Genomic DNA, 27,407 nt, shown 5'->3' with positions numbered 1-27,407 from the left:
CTTATTTATTAAGCAACAAATACTTAAGTTTTTACATATGCTAGGCACTGTTTTGAGTAATAGGAATGCATCAATGAACTAAAGATAAATATTCATAGTTTTATTGAACTACATTCTAGTAGCATTTGTCTACTTAGTGGCAAAACAAGGAAAATTGATTTGGTTTAATATTCCAATATTCTTAGTATGAAAATGGACTGGAAAATATTTTTTATCCTGCTTGCCAATTCAGATAGTTTTGTTATGGCTGCCAATAGCCTACCTTATATTAAGAATTCTTTTGTAACTCTGAGGCAAAGTTGTCTGCTTTGGGTTTACTAGGGGAATTGGTAACATCCTGAAATTATCAACCCTGCTCTTATCTCTGTAGCTGATTTTCTCTCCCCATTCTTTTTTCTTTTTTGTTAATTCTCACCCAGGGATTTTTTTTATTGATTAAAAATAATTTTTATATTTTTAGAGAGAATGGATAGGGGGGAGAGAGAGAGAAACATCGATGTGAGACACATCAGTTCGTTGCCTCCTACATGTGTCCCAGCCAGGGATCAAACCTTTAATCTGAGAATTGAACCCATGACCCTTCAGTGAGCAGACCAGCACTAACCACTGAGAACACTGGCCAGGTCCTTCTCATCTTTCTTTTGAGCAGCTTTATAGTTTGATGAGCAGGAGATGGTACTCTGCCCAATTCAAGTCTTTGTGCCTCCACTGCTATTCTTATGATATTGACCAGGTTACTTAACCTCTTTCTATCCCATTTGGCTCTTCTATTAAAGTGGGGTAAATAATACCAACTCATAGGATCATTGTGAGAAGTAAATAAGTATTTATACTTAAATACTTAAAACTGTTTGGCAAGTAACATACTTGACAAATATTTTTGATGGTTATTCTTTCAGCTTTTCATTTACAGTTCTGAAGTCCAAGAATTCTGATACTCAAAAGGTTTTTGTTCACTATTTGGAGAAGTCAAGAAATAGAGCATTGCCTGCACACTAGAAGCCTCACAACCTGTCCCTTCTAAATCACCTTTCATATGAAAACCTTACCTTAAGTGACATGAGGCTATTAATCTTCTTTATTCCATTTGCTGAAAACTTACATACTTAGTTGTATTTGTTAGATTTAGTTACTGCCACAATTTACATTTGCATGAGATGTCATGTAAAATGTGGTATATAGACTTCACTAATAATTTCTAGAACACATCTGGCCTAATGGGTTTTGTTAAAAGGAATGTGGACCATATATAACTTACCTGATGAGTAATTACCTTAATTCATTATACTAAAAATACTTTGAGTTTTAAGAGAAAGAGTAATAAGGTAATCTAAGCTGTTCTTGAAAACTTGCTTGTAAAATTTTTTAATTAATTGTAATTTGTTTATTTTTATTATAAAACTAGTGGCCTGGTGCACGAAATTAGTGCAGGGGGGGGTGTCCCTCAGTCTAGCCTGCACCCTCTCCAATCTGGGACCCCTTAGGGGATATCCGACTGCCAGTTTAGTTGGACATCCCTCTCGCAATCCGGGACTGCTGGCTCCTAACCACTCGCCTGCCTGCCTGATCACCCTTAACCGCTCTGCCTGCTCACCCCCAAGTGACCCCCCCGCCGGCCTGATCTCCCCCAACTGCCCCCCACTCCCACCACCCCCCGTCGCCGCCAGCCTGCTTGTCCCCGACTGCCCTCCCCTCCTAGCCTGATGGCCTCTAACTGCCTCTGCCCCGCCACCAGGGCTTTGTCCGGAAGGATGTCTGGAAGGTCTCCCGGTCTAATTAGCCTATTACCCTTTTATTAGTATAGATTTGTAATATCTCTTGGGCTAAGAGATGGTTTCAAGAAACATACCATCTTGAGAATGTAAATTTGCCCTTCAATAACAAGAAAGATGTTTTCCCCCCTCTAATTATAAAGAGCTATGAAAACCATTTTATTATTTTTTTTATAACACAATAATCTTTTATTTAGTCAACAGTCACATTATTGGCTTCCACAAAGAATCAATCTTGTCAGCAGGAAAACAAAACAAAAGCTGAAAACCATTTATGTAGAAACCTTTACTACTAAGTTTTTTAAAAAATTATAGCCACCCATATTCTAAAAATAATTTCATTCTCTTTTCAAAGATAAATAACAATAAAGTATGTTAGAAGTAGCAGAGTACATATATTCTTAGCTTAGACATAATTTGGTTGGTTTAAATTGCAGGGGTGGGGAATGTCTGGCCCCAGGGCCATATAATATAAGGCCTGTGAAATCATTTGGTCTGGCTCTGTCAGGGCATTAGGTGTGAGTTAATTAAATATTTGACCAAATATAGCAGGCTAATTTTTTTTTACTTTTTTTTTCTTTATTGATTAAGGTATTACATATGTGTCCATATCCCCCCCCCCCTTCCCCCATCAATCCTGCCCTCACCCCCTGTTGTCTGCGTCCATTGGTTATGCTTATATGCATGCATATAAGTCCTTTGGTTGATCACTACCCCTTACTCCCACCCTTCCCTACTTTCCTCTGAGGTTTGAGCATCTGATCAATGCTTCTCTATCTCTGGATCTGTTTTTGTTCATCAGTTTATGTTGTTCATTATAATCCACAAATGAGTGAGATCATGTGATATTTATCTTTCTCTGACTGACTGATTTCACTTAGCATAATGCTGTCTAGCTCCATCCATGCTGTTGCAAATGGTAGGAGTTCCTTCCTTTAGCAGGCTAATTTTTAAGTTAATAATTTTGTATGACCCACGAATGATGTTAAAAATGTCCAAATGGCCTTTAGCAGAAAAAAGGTTCCCCACTCCTGGTTTAAAGCAAATCAAGTATTGCCATGTAAAATATCATTGGGATTTTAGAGGGTGGTGCTGGTATTTTTATTAAATTTTGTTTTAGTTTTTGTTATAAATAGAAGAGATCAAAATACAATATGGGTTTTATTTATATTTGGAAATCTTAGTATTGTTTTGGTGTTTCTCTTTTCCTTGGAATTCTTAGCTAGCAATAAAATTGGAAAATGAAAAATTTTGCAAGCTTTTGAAAGCAAACTTTTTGTTCTTTTTATTTTTTTTTAAATTAAATCTTTATTGTTCAGATTATTACATTGGTTCCTCTTTTTTCCCACCATAACTCCCCTCCACCCTGTTCCCACCCCACCCTCTGCCCTCACTCCCCACCCACTGTCCTCATCCATAGGTGCACGGTTATTGTCCAGTCTCTTCCCGCATCTCCCATTCCCCTTTCCCCCCCAAGAATAGTCAGTCCATTCCCTTTCTATGTCCCTGATTCATTATAATCAACAGTTCATTCTGTACATCAGATTATTTATTCACTTGATTCTTAGCTTCACTTGTTGATAGATGCATGTTTGTTGTTCACAATTTGTATCTTTACCTTTTTCTTCTTCCTCTTCTTAAAGGATACCTTTCAGCATTTCGTATAATACTGGTTTAGTGGTGATGAACTCCTTTAGCTTTTCCTTATCTGTGAAGCTCTGTTCTTTTCATTTTTTAAGATTTTTAGTGAGAGAGAAACATTGATGTGAAAGAGAAATATCTATTGGCTGCCTCCTGCATGCCCCCTACTGGGGATTGTGCCCACAGCCCGGGCATGTGCCCTGACTGGGAATGAAACTACACAATGACACTCCAACCAACTGAGCCACACCAGCCATGGCTCTTCTTTTTTTAATATTTATTTTTTTTTAGGACTTGACAAACTTTTCTATAGTGTCTACATCATTTTACATTCCCACTAGCAGGGTAGAAGGGTTCCAGTTTCTCCATGTCCTTACCAAAACTGTTTTCCAGTTTTTTGAATAGTAGCCATCCTAATGGCTGTGAAGTGCCATCTTGTGTTGCCTTTTTTTCTTTTACTTTTTTATTGAATTTACTAGAGGCCTGATGGACGAATTCATGCATGGGTGGGGTCCCTCGGCCTGGCCAGTGATAGGGGCCCATCGGGGCCGTCTCGCCCAGTCCCGATTGGGGCTGGCTGGCCGGGTGGAGGGACCATGGGATGTTGGCTGTGGGAGCACACTGACCACCAGGGAGCAGCTCCTGCATTGAGCGTCTGCCCCCTGGTGGTCAGTGCAATCATAGCTACCCACCGGTAGTCCGGTCATAACGGTTGCTTAGGCTTTTATATATATAGATTGGGGTGACATTGATTAATAAAATTACCTAGTTTTCAGGTGTACAGTTCTACAGTACATGACCTGTATATTGTGTGTTCACCACCCCAAGTCAGTCTCCATTCATCAACATTTATTCACCCTATACCCTCTTTTATGTCTCTCCAACCCCCTTTCCCTCTGGTAATCTCCAAACTGTTGTCTGTGAGTTTTGTTTTGTTTTTCTTAATTCGTTCACCTTTTTCACTCAGCCTTCCCAACCTTCACCCCTCAACAGCTGTCAGTCTGTTCTTCATCTATGAGTCTATTTTTGTTTTGTTTATTTTGTTCATTTGATTCAACATATGAGTGAAATCATATGGTACGTGTCTTTCTATGGCTTATTTCATTTAGCATAATGCTCTCTAAGTATATCCATACTGCTGCAAAGGGTAATATCTAATATTTCCCTTTTTTTAATTTAAATTAAATCTTTATTGTTCAGATTATTACAGTTTTTCCTCTTCACCCCCCCCATATCTCCCCTCCACCCGGTTTCCACCCCACCCTCTGCTCTTACCCAACCCCCCCCCCCCGCCCCCCGTCCTCATCCATAGGTGTACGATTTTTGTCCAGTCTCTTCCCGCACCCCCACGCCCCTTTCTTCCCTGAGAATAGTCAGTCCACTCCCTTTCTATGTCCCTGATTCTATTATATTCACCAGTTTATTCTGTTCATCAGATTATTTATTCACTTGATTTTTAGATTCACTTGTTGATAGATGTGTATTTGTTGTTCATAATTTGTATCTTTACCGTTTTCTTCCTCTTCTTAAAGAATACCTTTTAGCATTTCATATAATACTGGTTTGGTGGTGATGAACTCCTTTAGCTTTTTCTTATCTGTGAAGCTCTTTATCTGACCTTCAATTCTGAATGATAGCTTTGCTGGGTAAAGTAATCTTGGTTGTAGGTTCTTGGTATTCATCACTTTGAATATTTCTTGCCACTCCCTTCTGGCCTGCATAGTTTCTGTTGAGAAATCAGCTGACAGTCGTATGGGTACTCCCTTGTAGGTAACTGACTGTCTTTCTCTTGCTGCTTTTAAGATTCTCTCTTTGTCTTTTGTTCTTGGCATTTTAATTATGATGTGTCTTGGTGTGGTCCTCTTTGGATTCCTTTTGTTTGGGGTTCTCTGCGCTTCCTGGACTTGTAAGTCTAGTTCTTTCACCCAGGTAGGGGAAGTTTTCTGTCATTTCTTCAAATAGGTTTTCAATATCTTGCTCTCTCTCTTCTTCTGGCACCCCCATAATTAGGATGTTGGTATGCTTGAAGTTGTCCCAGAGGCTCCTTACACTATCTTCATATTTTTGGATTCTTTTTTCTTTCTGTTTTTCCAGTTGGGTAATTTTTGCTTCTTCGTATTTCAAATCTTTGACTTGATTCTTGGGATCCTCTAGTCTGCTGTTGGGAGTCTGTATAATATTCTTTATTTCAGTCAGTGTACGCTTAATTTCTAGTTGGTCCTTTTTCATATCCTCGAGGGTCTCACTAAATTTATCGGCAGTTTCTAGAAAATTCTTGAAAAACCTTATAAGTTTGGTTTTGAACTCTATATCCAGTAGTTTGCTTTCCTCCATTTCTGTCATTTGTGACCTGTTTCTTTGTCTTCGCATTTTTTATGCTTCCCTGTGTAGATAGAGTGGCTTTGTGTGCTAGGTGTCCTATAGGGCCCAGTGTCTCAGCCTCCCCAATTACCTGAGATGGACACTCTTGGGGCACCCCTTTGTGGGCTTTGTGCACAGTCTTGTTGTAGTTAATCCTTGATTGTTGTAGGTATCACTGGGAGGAATTGACCTCCAGGCCAATTGGCTGTGAGAATCAGCTGTGTCTATAGTGGGAGTATTTCTGTGCTGGAGACACCCTTCTGGGGCAAGACTTGCTTCAGTGGGGCTTTGGTGCTCACTGAGTCTTCCCCCTGAGTGTGTCCCTTATGGATCTGAGGAGTTGTAATCTGGATGGTCCCACTCTGACCACTGGGTACATTGGCTCTTGGATCTCTAAGGAGGTGCTAATTTAGCCTCTGCCTGAGGCTACCCAGCAGGAGCTAAGGAGAGATCTGCAGATTCTTCTTCTTTGTTTGGGATTTGGAGGTGCCCAGTGAGGCCCAGCTGAGAAGCATTGCAAGCTGCTGTGGGGCGTTGGGCCTTCTTTTGGAAGTTCTGGGTCTCTCTGACCCAGCTGCAGTTTGTTAGGCAATTTTCAGCTTGCAAAGGGCCAGGCCTTTCATATGCAAAAGCCTCTGCGCACAGCTTGGGTGTGGCGGGGTCTCAGGGAATCAACAGGGCAGAGCAAACAGCTATGGCAGATCCTCAGTCCTACCTAAGAGGTCCTGCGTCTCAGTGTCCCGGTAATCGCTGCAAGCACCTCTGAGAGAAAGCCGCCCTCGAGTTCCGACCGATGCCAGACAGTCCAGTTTCTCCCCGTATGAGTCTGGATCCCCAGAGACTCGCCTGCAACTGGAGTTCAGAGCAGACCGGAGCTTGAGACTCCCTCCTGATTGAAAAAAACAACCGCGTCCTCAGCGTCCTCAGTTGCCAGCCCTTTCCACGTGTGCCTCTGTACCTCTGCAGTTACTTCCGCACCTCCTCTGAGTCTCAGTGTGCTTTTCTCTTTCCTTCTAGTTGTAGAATTTCCACTCAGCCAGCCTTCCTGTGGTTCTGGATGATGTCCGTTTTGTCTTTTTGTTGTATTTTTGAAATTGTTGTGGGAGGCAGCAATTTCCGGTGTTTACCTATGCCGCCATCCTGGTTTCTCTCTAATATTTCCTTTTTTTTTATGGCCGAGTAGTATTCCATTATGTAAATGTACCACAGCTTTTTTATCCACTCATCTATTGATGGACTGTTAGGCTGATTCCAAATCTTGGCTATTGTAAATGATGCTGCAGTGAACATTGGGGTGCATATATTCTTTCAAATCAGTGTTTCGGATTTCTTCAGACATAGTCCTAGAAGTGGAATTACTGGGATTATATTATAAAGCAGTTCTATTTTAAATTTCTTGAGGTAACTCCATACTGCTTTCCATAGTGGCTGCACTAATCTTCATTCCTACCAAGCGTGCATGAGAGTTCCCTTTTCTCCACATCCTCGCCAACATTTCTTTATTGATTTATTGATGATAGCAATTCTGACAGGTATGAGGTGCTGTTTATTCTTCTTTTGCATGCACCTTGTTAAGTGGGGAATTGACTGCCTGTTTTATTAGACTAGAGGCCCGATGCACAAAATTTGTGCAAGGGGCTCGGCCCCTGCCATCACGTGTCCCCTCCACTGCGGCTTTGTCCCGAAGGATGTCCGGTCTAATTAGCATATTACGCTTTCATTATTATAGATGATTTACAAGGATTTCTGTGATGATAGTTGTCAACACATTGAATTATGAAGCTAAGTGTGTGTTTTTAAAAACTAAGCTCCTTAATGATTAAATTAATTACGTTTTGAAACCTGGTATGATATGACATTTTTTGCATTTTATGTTTTATATACAATGTCAGTGGGCCAGCTGACTCCATGTACTACTTATACCTTAAATCATTTATAGCTGAATCTTGCTTAACCCAAATTATTTAATTGTTTGGAATAGAATCACATGTATAATTTGAGTTGACCATTAAAGGGAGAAGGTACTAACATTTGTTAATAGCCTACTATTTAATTCTTTTATTTATTGATTTGAGAGAGAGAAAGAGAAACATCAGTTTTTTGTTCCACTTATTTATACATTCATTGGTTGTATAATCAATATGGGTCCCTGACCCATATTGAACCCACAAACTTGGTGTATCGAGATGATGCTCTAACCAACTGAGCTACCCAGCTAGGGCTTATACCTTACTATTTTAAATAGTGGAATTAAGGATTTATTAGTTGCTATAAACAGATTTTTATCTTTAATTTGCTTTCAAATCTCAGCAAAGAAGGTCTTAAAATCATTAATTGTAACAAAGTTCACCTATATCTTGTGTTTGCATTAAGTTTAAAATTTGCTTAAAGTAATGCACATTTTAAGGATTTATTTCTTCACTTTAAGGAAGATACTTTTATTTTAGAAACATTGAAAACTACAGTAATTGTGAAATAATGTTAGGTTGATATTAGTTGAATCCATGTTGATCATTTTGCACTGGTGACCTCTAGTGGTCTTGCAGTTAAAAATGATCTGTCAGTATCAAGTATTAGATTCTTATGCTATAGTTACATGTTGATTGATTAATAAACTCAGGTGATAAACAAAATATGGTCCCAGTGAGTACCTTTACTTGTATTCAGAAGAAGAAAACTTACCTTAAAAGTTAAAAAGTTTTGTTACTCCCAATTAACTGAGATTGGATATGGAAAAAAATTTATAAAAGTTTATTTTTCCCTGTACAAATAATGTTTGTAGTAATCAAGTTAATCATCTACTCTTTTACTCTTGATATTAAATAATTAAAAACATAAAAATCAGTTGAGTTTGGCAAATAAAAAATGAAAACTTATGGTTTCTAAAAAAGACCATTTATTTAAGTTATTGTAGTACCCTTTTCTCTTAACTAAAGGACCTCTATCTTCATCTTATCTACACACTAATAAAAGACAAACATGCAAATTGACCATACCTTCACTACACCTAAAGCCATGCCTACCAGCCAATCAGAGAGACTATATGCAAATTAACCCAACCAAGATGGTGGCCAGCAGCCACGGAGCTGGAGCAAGCAGGAGGCTTGGTTGCCCCAATGATGGAGGAAGCCAAGCTTCCCAGCTGCCCCAGCGGCTCTGAGCTCCACTTAAATCAACAAAGTTTCAATTATAGAAGATAAATAAACCTCAGATACCTGCTTTCAGCCGGCTGTGGCCATGGAGCTGAGTGAGCAGGAGGCTTCCCTCCTGCCTGCCACGGGTGGCTCTGAGCTCCACTCAAAGCAACAAAGTTTCAATTATAGAAGGTAAATAAATCCCAGAACAAAAAAAAAAAAAGGAGAAGCTGGGAGCTTCCGTCGCCTTGGGGCTTGGCCAGCCTGAAAACGGCCCTTAGCCCCTCAACAAGACTGGCCAGGTACCCAGGGGGGACCCCCCCCCCACCCTAAAGGGGGTGTGGCCATCCTGAAAACAGCCATCAGCTCCTCACCCAGGCTGGCCAAAACTCCATGGGGTGAGGGTCCCCAAGGGGGGGGGGGGGGGGGGCTTGACCAGCCTGCAAACAGTCATCAGCCCCTCACCCAGGCTGGCCACACTCTCATGGGGTAAGGGTCCCCACTGGGTGGGGAGGGGGGGCTTGACCAGCCTGCAAACAGCCATCAGCCCCTCACCCAGGCTGGACAGGCACCCCAGAGGGCACCCCTACTCTGAACGGCGTGTGACCAGCTGCAAACAGCCACCAGCTCCTCACACAGGCTGGCCAGGCACCCCAGTGGGGACCCCCACCCTGAAGGGGGTGTGACCAGCCTGCAAACAGCCATCAGCCCCTCACCCAGGCTAGCCAGACACCCCAGCGGGACCCCCACCCTGATCCGGGACACCCTTCTGGGCAAACCAGCCAGCCCCACCCATGCACCAGGCCTCTATCCTATATAATAATCCTATATAATAAAAGGGTAATATGAAACTGACCCTAACAGCAGAAAGACTGGGAATGACTGGTCACTATGACACACACTGACCACCAGGGGGCAGACGCTCAATGCAGGAGCTGCCCCCTGGTGGTCAGTGCGCTCCCACAGGGGGAGCTCTGCTCAGCCACAAGCCAGGCTGACGGCTGCCAGTACAGTGGTGGTGGTGGGAGCCTCTCCCGCCTCCTCAGCAGCGCTAAGGATGTCCGACTGCAGCTTAGGCCTGCTCCCCGCTGGCAAGTGGACATTCCCCGAGGGCTGCCGGGCTGCCAGAGGGATGTCTGACTGCCAGCTTGGGCCCGCTTCCCCCAGGGAGCGGGCCTAAGCCAGCAGGTGGACATCCTCCGAGGGGTCCCAGACTGCAAGAGGGCATAGCCCGGCTGAGGGGGACCCCCCCACCAAGTGCACAAATTTTTGTGCACCGGGCCTCTAGTCTTCACAATAAAAATACACTTCTTGAATCTAACCCTTAAGAGTTAGATTAATTTTTAAAATACTAAAAAATTTTAGCCAACCTGATATTTTGTGAAATATAATTTGTATGCTGAAAAGTATATGAAACATCATGCAGTTTAACCAATTATAAAAAGAGCCTCCATGGTATCACTCTTGGAGAAGTCAAGAAATAGAGCATTGCCTGCACACTAGAAGCCTCACAGCCTGTCCCTTCTAAAGCATCACTGCCTCCTTCACACAATAGGGTAACCACTATCCTTTTAGTGAAATTGTTTCCTTGCTTTTCTTAATGTTATGTTACCCTTATATGTTATCTAAGTGTGTATTGCTCATTAGTTTAGTTTTGCCTAATAGTTAACTTTCTACAAATGGAATTATATAGAATGTTGTCTTTTTTGTTTTGCTTTTTTTCTTAATATTATGTTGGTTCATCTGCATTGTGTATAACTGTAGCTTATTTTCTTTGATCTATAGTATTTCACTGTACTGTGATTTTATCTGTTTTCTAATTGATGGATATCTGTAGTCTTTGACTAATTATAAAATACTAGAGGCCCTGTACATGAAGTTCATGCACGGGGTGAGGGGTGGTTCCTCAGCCCATCCTGCATGCTCTCGCTGTATGTACCAGTGACCATACTTTTCATACAGGTGAACGGCATCTTGCTGTTGTATGGGCAGCTACATTTTTTTTGTCCTTTTTATAAAAAGTAGTACACAACATGATCTTTCTGAGGCAGTAGTACTATTTCCCCCATCTTATGGGTGGAAAAACTGAAGCAGAGAGAAGTTAAGTAATTGGCTTTGTCACAGAGTTATAAGTGTCAGAATCAGGACTGACCACAAGATGTGCAAGCCAGAGTCCATGCATGTCATTGCTGCATCATCGTGTTTTTTCAGTGTTAGAGTAGCCTTGCCAGGTTTTAATTTTTAAATCTAAGAGACTGTTCCCAATATATAGGGTAGGGTCCCTAGGCCTGGCCGGCAATCAGGGCCATCTGTGGGGCAACTGGCGGGCGGGGCGATCAGGGCCCCCCACTGGCACCTGCCTTGGCTTGGCGGCCTGGCACTGCCCACTGGCCGGCCCTGCCCCCTATCGCCTCCACCAGTCGCTTCCCCCTTTGGGGGGGCGGGGGGGGCCTCCTGCGTTGTCTTCCCCCTGGTGGTCAGTGCATATTATAGCGACCTGTCGTTCTGCTGGTCACTCTACTGTTCAGTCGATTTGCATATTAGGGTTTTATTATATAGGATGATCCTGGGGTCCTAGCCGGTTTGGCACAATGGATAGAGCGTTGGCGTGTGGACCAAAGGGTCCGGTGAAGGGCACGTACCTCAGTTGCAGGCTCTTCCCTTGCCCAGGCCCTGGTCGGGACAGGTGCAAGAGGCAACCAATCAATGTGTTCCTTTCACATCGATATTTCTCTCTTTCCCTCTCTCTTCCACTCTCTCTAAAATCAATGGAAAAATATCCTCAGGTGGGGATTTAAAAAAAAACTGGTCCTGAGAATATTTTTTATAGATCTCCTAGTATGCACATGCATTTCTTTTGGATATATATCTAGGGATATTTTGGTTTAATGTATTTATATCTTCAACTTTAATATAGATGATGTGCAACTTTTTCCAAGTGGCTATACCAGTTTATGGTCTTATAAATTGTTTTTGAGAGTATCTGTTGATTCATACCTTCCTCAACAAATAGTACAGTTAGGTTTTTTAAGACTTTAGCCAATCTGGTACTTTGTTACTCTTTTTTTTTTTTTTTTTTTTTTTTTTTTTTTTTTTTTAAATTAAATCTTTATTGTTCAGATTATTACATTTGTTCCTCTTTTTTCCCCCCATAACTCCCCTCCTTCCAGCTCCCACCCCACCCTCCACCCTCACTCCCCACCCACTGTGTTCATCCATAGGTGCATGATTTTTGTCCAGTCACTTCCCGCATCTCCCACACCCCTTTTTCCCCCAAGAATAGTCAGGCTATTCCCTTTCTATGTCCCTGATTCTATTATAATCACCAGTTCATTCTGTACATCAGGTTATTTATTCACTTGATTCTTAGATTCATTTGTTGATAGATGCATGTTTGTTGTTCATAATTTGTATCTTTACCTTTTTCTTCTTCTTCCTCTTCTTAAAGGATACCTTTCAGCATTTCATATAATACTGGTTTGGCGGTGGTGAACTCCTTTAGCTTTTCCTTATCTGTGAAGCTCTTTATCTGACCTTCAATTCTGAATGATAGCTTTGCTGGATAAAGTAATCTTGGTTGTAGGTTCTTGGTATTCAGCACTTTGAATATTTCTTGCCATTCCCTTCTGGCCTGCAAAGTTTCTGTTGAGAAATCAGCTGACAGTCGTATGGGTATTCCCTTGTAGGTAATTGAGCCTCTTTCTCTTGCTGCTTTTAAGATTTTCTCTTTGTCTTTTGCTCTTGGCATTTTAATGATGATGTGTCTTGGTGTGGTCCTCTTTGGATTCCTTTTGTTTGGGGTTCTCTGCGCTTCTTGGACCTGTAAGTCCATTTCTTTCACCAGGTGGGGGAAGTTTTCTGCCATTATTTCTTGAAATAGGTTTTCAATATCTTGCTGTCTCTCATCTTCTGGCACTCCAATGACTCTGATATTAGACCGCTTAAAGCTGTCCCAGAGGCTCCTTACACTATCTTCACACTTTCGGATTCTTTTTTCATTTTGCTTTTCCAATTGGGTGTTTTTTGTCGAATCTTTGGTTTGATTATTGTACTCCTCTGGTTTGCTATTGGGTATAATATTCTTTATTTCAGTCCGTGTATGCTTACTTTCTAATTTCTTTATTGTAGCATCGAGGGTCTCATTAGTTTTCGTGAGGTTCTGCACAAATTTATGGCAAGCCCTCAAAATTGCGATTCTTAGCTCCATATCCTCCATTTCTGTCATGTTTTTTTGTCTCCGCATCTTTTATGCTTTCTTGGTGCACCCCCTTGTGGTCTCTGTGCGCAGTCTTGTTCTAGCCAAGCCTTAATTGTTGTAGTTAACACTAGGGGGATTTGACCCTCAGGCCGACTGGCTATAGGAATCAGCTGTGCGGAAAACGTCTGTCTTCTGGGGAGGCGCTAATCCAGCCTTTGCCTGAGGCGATCGGCAAATGGCTGTGCGCAGGCTTTGGGCAGGGCGGGATCAACAGGGCGGGCGGAGGGAGCAGTTATGGCCACGCTCAGTCCTGTTCCCAGAGGCTCTGCTTCTCAGAACCCCGGCAGCCGCTGCAAACCTCGGAGAGAAAGCTGCCCTCAGGTTCCAACTGATGCCGGGTAATCCCGCTTCTCCCGTTTGAGTCTGGGTCCCTAGAGACTCGCCCGGATCTGGAGCCCAGAGTCTGAGACTCACTCCCGACAGAAAACGACAACCGCGCCCTCAGCCACCAGCCCGCTTTCGCGCGCACCTCGGTACCTTTGTATTTTCCACACTGCGCCGCCTCTGAGCCTCGATTTGCTGTTCTCTTTCCTTCTAATTGTAGAGTCTCTCTTCAGCCAGCCTTCCTGTGGTTCTGGGTGATGTCCGTTCAGTCTTTTAGTTGTATTTTTGAAATGGTTGTTTGCGGCAGCGGTCTCCGGTGTTTACCTACGCCGCCATCTTGGTCGACCAACCCCTTTGTTACTCTTTTTATTTTTTATTTTTATTTTTCTGAACACTATCGAAGTTGAGAACTGTTTCATATCTTGATTGTCCATTTTGATATCTTGTGATCTTGTAGTGTAAGTCTTTTTACAATATTTTCATCGGGCTGTCATTTTTAAAAAGGTAGTGTGTCATTTTATGGAGAAGATAGGAATTATATATGATGAGCCCATTCTCAGCTTATATGTTTTACAGATACCTTCTTTCATCTGGTTTGTCCTTTTTAAAAAAGACTATTTTTAAAATACTTTTAAAAGTTGTGCTAAAAAGCATTTGCCATCCTAACTATGTTTAGGTAGATAGCTAGTAGTCTTAAGTATATTCACAGTATTGTGAAACAGATCTCCAGAACCTTTTTATCTGACAAATCTGAAACATTAATTCCGTTAAACAACTATTCCTTGTCCCTTTTCCCTCTCCCCAGTAACTACCTGTCTACTCTTTGTTTCTGTCAATTTGACTACTTTAGATACCTCAAAAGAGTGGAATCATACAGTACCGTATTTGTCTTTATGTGTACCTCATTTGATATAGCATAATGTCCTGAAGGTTTATGTCTGATCTCTCTATTCTGTTCTGTTGGTCTATATGTCTGTCTTCTTGCCAGTATCATACTGTTTTGATTACTGTTGCTTCATAGTATGTTTTGAAATTGGAAAGTGTGAGGCCTCCAATTTTATTTTTCAAGATTGTTTTTGCTGTTAGGGCGTCCCTTGATATTCCATGTAGATTTTAGGATGCATTTTTCTATTTCTATAAGAAATGTCATTGGGATTTTCCCCCCCAAGTTTTGTTTTATTTTATCTATCTATCTATCTATCTATCTATCTTTATTATTGAGAGTATTACAGATGTCATGCTCTTTCTTTCCTCCCATTGCTCCCCTCCACCTGATTTCCGCCCCGCCCCAGGCCTTCGCCACCTTATTGTCTGTGTCCATAGGTAATGCATTTATGCATATAAGATTTTTGTTTAATCTCTTCCTGTCTCCCCCCCTCTGAGAATCGTCAATTTGTTTCATTTCTATGCCTCTGATTCTCTTTTATTCACCAGTTTATTCTGTTCATTAGATTTCTTATTTATTTTGACTTTTAGATTCAATTGTTGATAGATATGTATTTATTGCCTTTTTATTGTTTATATATTTGTTTTTTTTCTTTTTCTCCTTCTTCGCCCTCTTCAACATTTCATGTAATACTGGTTTGGTGATGATGAACTCCTTTAACTTTTTGTAGTCTATAAAGCTCATTATCTGATCCTCAATTCTAAATGAGAGCTTCGGTGGGTAGAGTAATCTTGTTGTAGGTCCTTGCTATTTATCATTTTGAATATTTCTTGCCACTCCCTTCTGGCCTGCCTGCATAGTTTCTGTTGAGAAATCAGCTGACAGTCGTATGGGTGCTCCCTTGTAAGTAACTAACTGCTTTTTAGCATTAGGATCTTGATAGGGATTGCACTGAATGTATAGATCACTTTGGGCTGTAGTGATATTTTAATAAGTCTTCCAAGCCATGAATATGAAATGTGTTTCAATTTATTGTCTTAATTTCTTTCAGCAGTATTTTATAGTTTTCATTGTACCAGTTTTTCACCTCCTTGGTGAATTCCTAAGTATTTTATTCTTTTTGATACCACTGTAAATGGAATTGCTTTCCTATTTTTTTTTAGCAATTATATATTGATAGTTTATAGAAATGCCATTGATTTTTGTGTTAGCTGTAACTTGGTGTTACCTGAGGATTGAATTCCTTTGTCACTTGTGGGAGCGAGGTTAAGGTTCTTGGGGTACCCCTGAAATGAGAATTTTCAGGAACCCCCATGGAAGGATGAAATGTGATAAAGGCTTTATATGTATGAAGTTACATTCCTCAGGTTCCAAAGTCCTCTGGCACCTTAAGCCAGTCCTGAAAGAGGTGCAGGTGGGAGTTCAGTCTTCCCCCATTCCATGTTGTAGCTGGGTGGAGTTCAGCATCCAGGCTAATTAAACTCCATTGTGGTCTATGCATGGAGCCCTATATGGCCATAAGCCATGTGGGCACAGGGGAGCATGCCCCTGCAATAGGAGTCACAGGAGCCCAGCACCCTGGAGCCAAGAGAGTGCACTTTTTTGTCTAGAAGTTAATATATTCATTTTTCACTGCTTGCAGTGGCCATGCCCATCCTGGCCACTAATTTGTTCCCAGGTGTGATTGACAGACAGGCACCTGCCCACATCACTCAGACCTTTACTGGGCATATGTCTAAACTTCCTTTGTCCACTCCTTTCCCCCAGAGATCAGTGGGGAACGGATGTGGAGTGTTAAATGCAGCTTTTTGGCAAATGGTGCCTCATGGTTCTGTCCATGATTTCTATTATTATGTTGAATAGGAGTGCTGAAGGTAGGCATCCTGGCCCTGTTCTGATTTCAGAGGGAAATCTTTCACTACTCAGTATGATGTTCATTATGGCTTTTATTATGTTGAGATAGCTTCCTTTTATTCCTAGTTTGTTGAGTGTCATCATAAAAGGGTGCTTAATTTTGTCAAATTTTTTTTCTGCATCATTTTGAAATACGGTTTTTTTCCTCCTTTATTCTTTTAATGAGGTGTATTGCTTAGATCGATTATCTGACATTGAATCATCCTTGCATATCAGGAATAAATCTCACTTGGTCATGATGTGTAATTTTTGTAATATATTGCTGACTTTTTTGTTGAGGATTTGGGGGTTTGTAGTTTTCTTGTAGTGTCTTAACTGGCTTTGGTATTACTGACCTCATTGAATTAAGGAGTTTTCCCTCTACAGTTTTTGGAAATGTTTTAGAAGGATTGATGCTAACACTTTATTATCTCCTGTTTTTCTGTTCTCTATTTCATTTATATACTAGAGGCCCAGTGCACAAATTTCATGCATGGGGGGAGTGTCCCTCAGCCCGGCCTGCATCCTCTTGCAATCTGGGACTCCTTGGGGATGTCCCTCTTGTAATCCGGGACTGTTGGCTCCTAACTGCTCGCCTGCCTGCCTGCCTGCCTGCCTGATGGCCCCTAACCACACTGCCTGCCTGCTTCATCGCCCCTAACCATTCTGCCTGCCTCATCGCCCCTAACCGCTCTGTTTACCTGCCTCATTGCCCCTAATCACTTTGCCTGCCTGCCTCATCGCCCCTAACCACCTCTGCCTTGGCCCCGCCATCATGGCTTCATCCGGAATGACATCTGGAAGGTCGTTCAGCTGTCCGGCCTAATTAGCATATTATGCTTTTATTATTATAGATGATTATAGATGCTTTAATCTGTAGTATTCCTTTTCTTCTGCTAAATTCTTTTTCTAGTTTCTTAAGTTGTAAATGTAGGTTGTTTTCTTATGTATTTTTAATGTAAGCATTTATAGCTACAAATATTCTCCTTAGCACTGTTTTTGCTGTGTCCCATAAGTTTTGGTATGTTGTGTTGTGTTTTCATTCCTTTCTAATTTTCCTTGTGGTTTCTTCCATTGGTTGTTTAATAGTGTGTTGTTTAATTTCCACACATATGTGACTTTGAGTTTGTTTCTTTTACTGATTTTGAACTTGATGCATTTGTTCAGAGGAGATAATTTTTTATAATATATATCTTTTAAAATCTGTTAAGACTTAATTTGTGGCCTTGTATACTTGAGAAGAATGTATATTCTGTTATTGTTGAGTAGAATGTTCTGAGATGACTATTAGATCCAGGTGATTTGCTACATTGTTCAAATTCTCTATATCCTTATCTTTTGTCTGTTTCCTCTATTCATTATTTTTTTAAAAAGAACGGTGAAGTTCATGGATTGGCCACTTTATTTTTTAAAAATATGTTTTTATTGATTTTAGAGAGAAGAAGGGAGAGGGAGAGAGAGATAGAAACATCATTGATCAGCTGCCTCCTGCACACCCGACACTGGGGATTGAGACCAGGAGAACTGTGACCTCCTAGTTCATAGGTCGATGCTCAACCGCTGGACCGCATACAATTTACTTTCAAGATCATGTAAAATTAGTAGTCATTAGGATTATAAGCAGATAGTTTGTAGTTATTATTTTTAAAGTGATTGTGTTATCTAATAGAAAGTTTGATTGACTGCTTCTATGAATTTTAAGTCTTGCTATCATAAATAAAATTGTAGAAATTTACTTTTTTTGTTTTCCTTTTTTCAGTTCCCTATGTATAGTAAAGAAAAAATGAAAATAAATGAACCATTTATATTTTTAGGCCCGAATAGCATTTTTGCAAGGAGAAAGAAAAGGTCAAGAGAACTTGAAGAAGGATTTAGTAAGAAGAATAAAGATGTTAGAGTATGCATTAAAACAAGAAAGGTATGTGTGTCTCATTTTATTATATGAGTAAATTAAATTAGAACACTTATTCTCTTTTTTATCATTGTACAAAGTATTCAAAAGCACTTAGAAAGATACAAAATACAAGATGATATTTTCATTTGATTGTTATATGAGGAAAGAAAAAAGGTTGAAATCTTTAAATTGAAATATCTTTTGTCATAGAATCTAAGTCTTGGGATTTTCTTTTTACTTGGGTATATATGTTAGCTGGGTAATTTACCTCTCTTTTCTATTAACTTAAAGTGGTACATTTTTTCCTCCAGCTTCCTTTGCAAGTAAAGTTGAAAGAAATACATTCATGCCGTTTTTTATTTGTTTTTGGAGAAATCTACCAGTAGTTTCTTAACTGTGTAGAAAAGGAAAAAAATTTTTTTCTTTCAACAATTTATTATTAAATTTTTCAGGGCAAAATATCACAAATTAAAATATGGCACAGAACTGAACCAAGGTGATTTGAAAATGCCAACCTTTGAATCAGGTAAACTCTATTCTTCTGTTGCCCCTGACCCCTTCCCAAAGAATAGTTTGGTTAAGCTTATTTTTACTTAATAGACATGTTCTCTTTTCCTTTGAAAGAATTGGTTGGTCAAATGGTTGACTATTATACTGCTACTGTGTAGAATTTGGGGAAAATAATAAATGAATAAAAGTAAGTAGTTTCATCTACATCTCAATCCTAAGGTTATTTGTCCTATTTTTGTTGTGTTGATATCTGTGTAAAATTGTAGGTACATTTTTTATAGTAATTAGAAGTGAAAGGTAATGATGTAATAACTCTTTCTCCACCTGTAGGCAATTATTGTTCCATTCTATGTAAGCTTAATTTTTTATTGAAAACTCTTTGTTTGGAGAAGCTGTGGTTAACTCAGTTTAGTTCTAAAACATTTGGAAAATTTAATTGAATTTGGAAATTGTAGAGGCAGCCAAATAAATATAAGAGAATGAGAAATGTATCTCCAGTTGGCCTAGCTCTTTTCTAAACTGTTAGTGAATAGTGAGTCTGAGAGTACTATCTGACAAATAGTTGTGCAGAAAGTGGGGGCTGTATATAGAAAAGAGCTAATTTTAGGTTTCCATATGATTACAATTTGGGTATCCTAAAAGTCTAATAAGGTATATTTTTATTCACATGATACAATATTTGGAAGTAATACTAGTAATTTCTCAGGTATATTTAGAACCCATTTATATATATATTTTAATGGTACAAATTGAATTCTATGCTGTTGGAGGTTGTGTACTAAGACAAAAAGATGTCTTTTAGATATAAAATTTTTCTTCTCCTATGATTGTTTCCATATCTAAAAAGTCAAATATGTATATGTATGGTACGGACAATAAAGCTTACATATGGGTTTGTTGTTGTTTTTTAGTTAGGTATTATAGTACATTTTATAAATTTAGTTCATTGGTTTTTGGTTTGATATTAAGTACTTAGAACTAGGCAGAACACTTCATATATATAACCTGCAGTTGACTTATTTTTAGATCTTCTCCACTTTCTAATATGGCTAGAATATTCAGAAAATAAGCAATCACTTTCTAGAACTCAAGAACTGTCCATACTGGGGGTGCATAAATGTGAGGAAGGAGGCTAGTTGCAGCCATATTTTCCTAGAACTAGAGTCAGAATTAGCTAGCTGGTCTCAGGGCAACAGTTTGTATAAAGCAAAATCATTTAGCAAATAAATCTTTCCTGCCCACACTGAAAGACTTGTTTTTAAACTTAACTATTGAAATTTCTTGAAATTGAGGAATAAAATAACATCCAAGTATTTTATTTATGGGAGACACACTAATAACAAAGTAGATTGTTTTTACAGAGGTAGAAAAACTATTCAGGATATTTAATGGGAAAACAAGCAAAGGGATGGTCAGAAACACACCATGCAAACAAAGTGGGATAAAATCATTTACATCAAAGTCTAGATAAACATTAAGTGAATCAGTATTGCCTTTTATATGCTCAAAATAAAGCAAAATATAAAAAAATGTGCAAAATATTGATTTGGCAAAAGTACAAGATATGCATGTTTTTATACCCCTGTCTCAATAATATATATATATATATATAGTAAAACTAACCCTATAAAAGGGGTTGTATCCAAATATCTAAAGAGCTCCTTTTTCCTTGCATTTAGATTTTAAAAAACTTGTAACAGTAGAAAAACAGGCAAAAGACCTGAAAAGGCACTTGATAAAGTAGAATTTACAAATGGCCATGAAGCATATGAAATGATGCCCAATTTTATCAATAATTGAGGAAATACAATTTAAAAACACAGTGCAATACAGTTAGACACCTCCCAGAATGGCTAAAATGAAAAAAAGAAAAAGGCAAGTGTTGATGAGGATGTGGAATAATGAGAACTTGTAGACCTACTGATGTTGGGATTGTAAATCGATTTGTCAGTGGTATTCCTAAACGGAACATAGCATGCCCTGGGACCCAGTAATTCCATTCCTAGGTGTTCCACTCCCTAAAATGCATATGTATGTTCATTATAAGCCTTGTATAAGAATGTTCATAGTATCATTTTTAATAGCAAAAAAAAACTGGAAACAACTGGAATGCTCTTCATTATTAGAATTCACAAATATATTGTGATATTTTAGCATAGCAGAATGCTATTTAGCAACAAGCTAACAAACTATAAATAAACCTGATAACATGGATGAGTCACATAAAATGACATAATTGATTTAATGTTATTAAATTAAAAATGAATCTAGTTTTGGGAATTTAGGATAGTGTTGATGCTCTTCTGGGACTATCTAGTGACTGGAAAAGGGCACAAGGAAAGCTTTTGGGATGCTGACAATGTTTTGTTTCTTCATTTAGGTACTGGTTACATGGGTGTGTTCAAAAATTCATTGAGCTGTACGCTTACGATGTACTTCAAGAATATCCTTAGCAGCATTATTTATAATAGTGAATAATGGAAACTAATTTCAACATTAGGGGACTGGTTAAATTAAATAGGTATATACTTTCTATGGAATATTATGTAATCATTTTATATGATGTTAATCTATATTTATTGCCATAGAGAGAATGTTCAAGAGACATTGTCAAAAGCAGCTTATAATGCAGTACACATATTGTCTTTTTTTTTTTTTTTAAGGAGGGAGAAGCTTAAGTGTGTATTTTCAGATGAAAAATATGAAATGATAAAGTCTTAAATACTAACTTTTGGTGATGGGAATTGGGGCAGTTGTATTCTTTTTAAATTTTTTTCTGTTATGAATTGTATTTTATGTGATTTAAAAATAACAAAATGGTATAAGTAAAAAATTATAACTATAAAAATAAGGTTACTATTAGAATGAAAGAATTATTTCTAGAAATTGTAGCAATTCCTTTGTTCAGGGGAAGAATGAGAAAATAATAATGGGATTATTAGGGTTAGAGAAGTAATATATCTGTAGAGAATATTTGTATTACTACCAATAAGTACTTGTTCATGTGACTAAGGAGTCTAGGAGCCTAACAACTGTGATCCATTCTGAGTTCTCGACGTTCATTGAGGGTTGATCTTTAATGGCCCGCTCTCCTTTATCTTTATTTTTATAATAGAAATTTATGGGAAAATAGTGCCCATAAGTAGTTTTGAATTTCAGTCTAAGGATACTTACTCAGAGCTTAACTGACCTGAAATTATACTATTTATTAAACTTTTAAATCTATATACTTTGTTACCTGAGAATAAACATGACTTTTTACCTGTAGTAAAACTTTAACTTTTAGTTCTAAAAATGAAATTAACTATATACAGTCTACTGATACCAGTTCAGGATTGTTATTATATATACCTAATTTGTTACCTGTGTTGCTTTTGAATAGCTACTGTAAATATTGAGTATAGCTTTTTAATTTCAGAAGTATTCAACTCAGCAGAATTCTAGTAGTTAGAAAAGTAATAATAATATTGTATTTCAAAGCCTGGGCTTTTGATTTTTGAATCCTTGGTAGTTATAGTTAATGTACACGTGGCTTTTCCTAATTTTAAAACAGGAGGGTAGTACCTAAGTGTTTGGGTTATTGGGATAAACACATTTGAAATGAGTGTGATCCACAGTAAATATTCAATAAAAGTTAATTTTTTTTTCTGTTCTTTATAACAAATATTTAGGTGTATTTTTGTGGGAATTTTCCCCTTAGACAACTTTGGCAGTTATTTTCAATAGCTGAAATAATGTGTATGAAACTTGTCTTTTTGTTGTTAATTTTTAGAAGAAACCAAAGACACAGAAGCTCCCACAGCGCCTCAGAATAGCCAGTTAACGTGGAAGCAAGGCAGACAGCTGTTAAGACAGTGAGTAATGGCTCATTTTCAGTTTTAAGGATCTAGGTAGGAAGTGCCTATATTCAGTCACTTTTCAAGTGAAAAATTATTTAATGATACTGGTACAATGCATATAGTTTTTATATTGTTTTTTAAATGCTTGGATCTTTTTAAAGTTTGTTTCCTCTGAAAGTTCCCCAGGATGATGCTGTTTTTTGATTTACCAGGTAGTATGTTGTAAAGACCTTGAAGGCCAGAACAAAAACAATATAGAGCTCAAACTTGTAGACACTCCATTTTCATCACTGCAAAATTCACATATTTGGTTTTAAGTGAGACTGGTTTCGAGAAAGAATTTAACTGGTTATCTGAAACATTAGGAGTGGCTTGCCAAGTTCCTACCCTTTACTTGAATTTTTGAGGGACCTCTTTTTGACGTTAGAATTCTTTGTTGTATTAGAAGTACTTCTGTGGCAAACTTTACTGTCTTTGATCTATTTCTTCTCCTCTCTTACGTTTTGCAACTTTGATACTGGTGGTACTCCCAATATCTTGGGTTACTTACAAGTATTCAACCTTCTCAACTCTAGACATCTTTACCTGTACTTAAGTAACCCAGTGACGTGTGGTCAGACCCTTGACCTTGTTATATTACCTAGAACTACCTCTGGGGTAGTCCATGATCCAACAATTATCTTAAATTCCACTTCTCACTCCAAGTTCCATGTTTTCACCCTCTGACTTTACTTTGCTCTTTAGACCCTGACTACTTTATTTTTTTCATTAGCTCCTCTCGACCTATGTTTGGTTTCTATTTTATTTTTGTTTGCTTTTTTTTTTGCTTTCATTTCCCTAGCTCCAGCTTATACCCCATTATCCATCACCCTTTTGCTAGCACCCTTTGCTTTTTTGCTGCCCACTGCTTACCCTCTCCCAGCAGTCATTTTACTATACCTACTTGCAACATCCCCAGCCCTCATTCAGTTTATTGTGCTTCTACTTCTAAATAACTCTTGGAGAGCCCTGGCCGGGTCCAGGTGGTTCAGTTAAATGATACATCTTTTCATACACCAGAAGATTTCGGGTTTGATTCCCGGTCAGGGCATGTACCTAAGTTTCTGGTTTGATCCTAGTCAGAGCATGTATGGGAGGCAACCAATTGATGCTTCTCTCCCACATCGGTGTTCCTCCCTCCCTCTCTCTAAAACCAAACATATCCTTGGGTGATGATTAAAATAAAAAATAATAATAATTCTTGGAGAAAAATTATAGAATCTTATAGATGCCCTTGAACAAGGGCATATATTCATAGTTTCTTGTCCAAACATTGCAAAGAGCCTTTCTCCATAATCCTGGTCACCTCCTCCCATTGCCTTCAGTGGATTTTGTAAACTTTTACCACATCTCAGCCCATTCTCTCTTTCTGTCATTAGAGCACCTCAAGTTCTACTTCACTGAAAATAGGAAGGCTCTCAGGTGCGAACTCCTTAACTTTTTGCTTTTCTTTCTATAAATGTATTTAAACCTCACATTCATCACCTCAGTTACTAATGTTTCATTCGAAGAAGCATTTATCAATTTGAACTCTCAGTGACAAAACTCAAACTAGTTTTAGTAAGAACATTGTTTGGAAGGATGATGGGGTAGCTAGCAGAATTGAGAGAAGTGCTGAATAACTGAGTGTCAGGAAGATGCGCGGGGAGTAGCACTGGCATCAGTGTTCGGTGGTAATTTAAAGTCATGAATTTCCAGGGACTGGAAAACCCAGGATTTTTTCTTATTTTCTGTTTTTCTACTCCTCTATGTATCAGTTTTATTCTTTTTCTATTGAAAATCACTTTTCTCCAGATGGCAGGAGATCCCTGATTATAGAGTAATTTCTACCGAGTAGAATTGGCTTGACTTGATCAAATAACTGTCTGTGTCGGTTATTTTGTACCTGGATTGTGTAATGTGTAATATCTTGGCTGCTCACTCAGACTACATGGTTGCAGTGTGGTGGAAGTTGTTTTCCCCAAAAGAGGATTGCATTTTTTAGAAGACTGCTATAGCTGTAGACAAATCAGTTGTATAGTATTTCTCTCATGAATGCCTAATCCCATTGCCTGGATTTAGATTCTGTCTCTTCTCACCTTTCTGTAAGAGTTTATTTCCAGTCTTCCTTGTTCATTTCTCAACTGTGTAGGTTCCCATTTTCATGTTCCAGTGACGCTTCTATCAGACATATTTAAACGACCTTTTCTGTTCATATTTGATCTCTTGGAAACATTCTATATTAACTTCATTCCATTTGGAACTTTTTTTCTTACTTTCATGGTACTACTCTCTGCTATCATTTTTATCCTTAATTTCTCAAGTTCTTAATTTTTCTCAGTTTCTCTTATTCTTTTGCCCATTAGATATTTGTGTACCCATGCCTTCTGTTCTTACTTATGATTTTTCTCTGGATAATTTAATTTAAATTCATGACTTTAAATGACCACCGAACACTGATGCCCAAATATATATACCCAGTCATTCTCTTTTGAGCTTTTGACCTTTCTTATCATTGTGCCTAATAAACAGTGTCACTTTTATAGACACTACGTAATTATGTGATAATTATCTTGTAAGCCAGATTTTGACCCATTCTTCATTTCATTGAATAGAGCCACCATCCAACTATACAAGCTAGAAACCTGAAAAATTTCCAAAATTCTTATCTTTTTAAAATATATTTTTATTATTTTTGTTAATCCTCTCACCTGAGGATATTTTTCCCTTCCTTCCTTCCTTCCTTTCTTTGTTTCTTTTTTTTTTTTTTAAGGGAGGGGAAGAGACAGAGAGAGACATATCAATTGGTTGCCTCCTGCACTGGCCCCAACCAGGGCCAGGGTGGAACCTGCAACTGAGGTATATGCCCTTGACTGGAATCAAATCCAGGACCCTTCAGTTGAAGGCTGACACTCTCTCCACTGAGCCAAACCAGGTAGGGCTCTTAGATCTTCTTTTATTCTACTAACATACGTATTATTGCACCAAATCACAGATTATAGTTTGCTTACTTTTCTCGCATCTATTTTTCTCTTAAGTTTTACTTCTTGTTGCATTAGTGTCCTAACCAAACTAGTCTCCCTGTCTTTACCTTTCACCTAAAAATCTTTTGTTCTTCTCTAAGCAGTATAATACTCCTTTTTAGCATAAGAAATGCTAAGATACTTTAGATGGAAATTTTAAAATTTGTCACACAAAGACACTTATGACCCATCATCTATATTTATGTCATAATCCAGTCCCTTTCTTCTTTTTCATTTTCATCCTGGATTCTGGATTAAGTACTCTGGTTTAGATATACAGAAAATTTGAAGACCATAGGATGATAGAAATGCAATGAGATAGATAATTGATCCCAGAAGGAGAAGTGACCTGTCCATCTAAACCTAGCATCTAACGATTCTGAGGTTTAGTTCTGCTCATTTCTTACCACTTTCCAGACTTAAAATATTTATCATCAACTCATAACGGCCTCTTAAGGCTCGCAGTGGTTCTCAACCTGTGGGTCATGACCATCGGAAAACACATATAGCATATCAGATATTTACATTACGATTCATAACAGTAGCAAAATTACAGTTATGAAGAAGCAACGAAAATAATTTTATGGTTGGGGGTCACCACAACATGAGGAACTGTATTAAAGGGTCGCGGCATTAGGAAGGTTGAGAACCACTGCCTAGGGCTTTTTAGGATTTAATAATTGACCCTTGATTAATGTTGGATGTACTATTCACTTTCTTAATTAAATTTTGGTTTGTAATTGGCCTTTCTCTTAAAACTGGAGCTAGTCTATAGAGAAGACAGTTATTGAGGCAAAGGAAGAATATATTTTATAGGATTATGGGTTTTTCTAAAATCCTTTAATGTAATTTTTAGTTAAGTTTGCTGGTGTTAACAATATGTGGGTTTTTATATTTTTAATTTTCTCTTTTAGATATCTTCAGGAAGTAGGTTACACAGATACAATATTAGATGTACGGTCTCAGCGGGTAAGGTCATTACTTGGACTGTCCAATTCAGAACCAAATGGATCAGTAGAAACAAAGAATTTAGAACAGATCCTGAATGGAGGTGAATCTCCTAAGCAAAAAGGACAAGAAATCAAAAGGTATGATATATACTTGTAGGTTAATATTGTTTATATATGGGCATTATGAATCTTTTTAGCTTCTTTTTACTACTGTTAACAATTTTTAAAATGGGTAGAGTTCAAATTTAAAGACTCTTCTCTCCCTAAATGGTACCACGGGCAAATAAATTTTCCATTTATGTGCTTTTAAAATGGCAATAATTCTGAAATAGGTGCAAAATTAAAATTTAAGGATGATGTCATGTAGTTCAGAGTTATTTTAACATCCTGATTTTTACATTTTTATGAGTATTTTCAATAAAGTATTATGCTACTCTGTAATCAGAATAGCAGTGGTTATACACTAGTGTGAAAGGAATAAGGCTTTGTGTTCTTTTTGGGTTCAGATAGCTACCAAATGTTCTTTTTATTTTAATGTCTCTATTGAGATATAATTCACATACCATAAATTTCATTTAAAGTATATAATTTTATGGTTTTTAGGATATTCACAGTTGTCAGCCATCACCACAGTTTAAGTTGTGAAAATTTTCATCACCCTAAAAAGAAACCCCATATTCATTCGCTGTCACTTCCCATACTCTTCTCCTACATTTTTCTCACCCTCCCTCCCAACCCCTCAAGCAACTTTACTGATATACTTTCAGTCTCTAAAGATTTGCCTATTCTGGGCATTTCATATAAATGGTTATTTTATGAGTGGCTCCTTTCATTTAACATAATATTTTTAAGGGTTATACATGTTATAGCACATGTCAGTAATTTATTTCTTTTTATTGCCAAA

The 27,407-nt window shown here is 38.3% G+C and overlaps 1 protein-coding gene across 2 annotated transcripts in view; it reads left to right on the top strand.

Annotated features, from left to right (window-relative positions):
- The window catches only part of STRN3 (striatin 3), a 119,623-nt gene that overhangs the window by 32,992 nt on the left and 59,224 nt on the right, over nt 1-27,407 (top strand). For both annotated transcript variants that reach the window (XM_070427488.1, XM_070427497.1), the window contains exons 2-5: nt 18,084-18,187; nt 18,616-18,689; nt 22,446-22,527; nt 26,468-26,641. In XM_070427488.1, coding sequence (XP_070283589.1) covers nt 18,084-18,187; nt 18,616-18,689; nt 22,446-22,527; nt 26,468-26,641 — 434 coding nt within the window. The remainder of the gene's footprint in view (nt 1-18,083; nt 18,188-18,615; nt 18,690-22,445; nt 22,528-26,467; nt 26,642-27,407) is intronic.

This window comes from Myotis yumanensis, unplaced genomic scaffold (genome assembly GCF_028538775.1).
Source record: "Myotis yumanensis isolate MYYU_CA2020_CCGP unplaced genomic scaffold, mMyoYum1.0.hap1 SCAF_1, whole genome shotgun sequence".
NCBI classification, from domain to species: domain Eukaryota; kingdom Metazoa; phylum Chordata; class Mammalia; order Chiroptera; family Vespertilionidae; genus Myotis; species Myotis yumanensis.
This window is presented reverse-complemented; position numbering and strand designations above follow the sequence as displayed.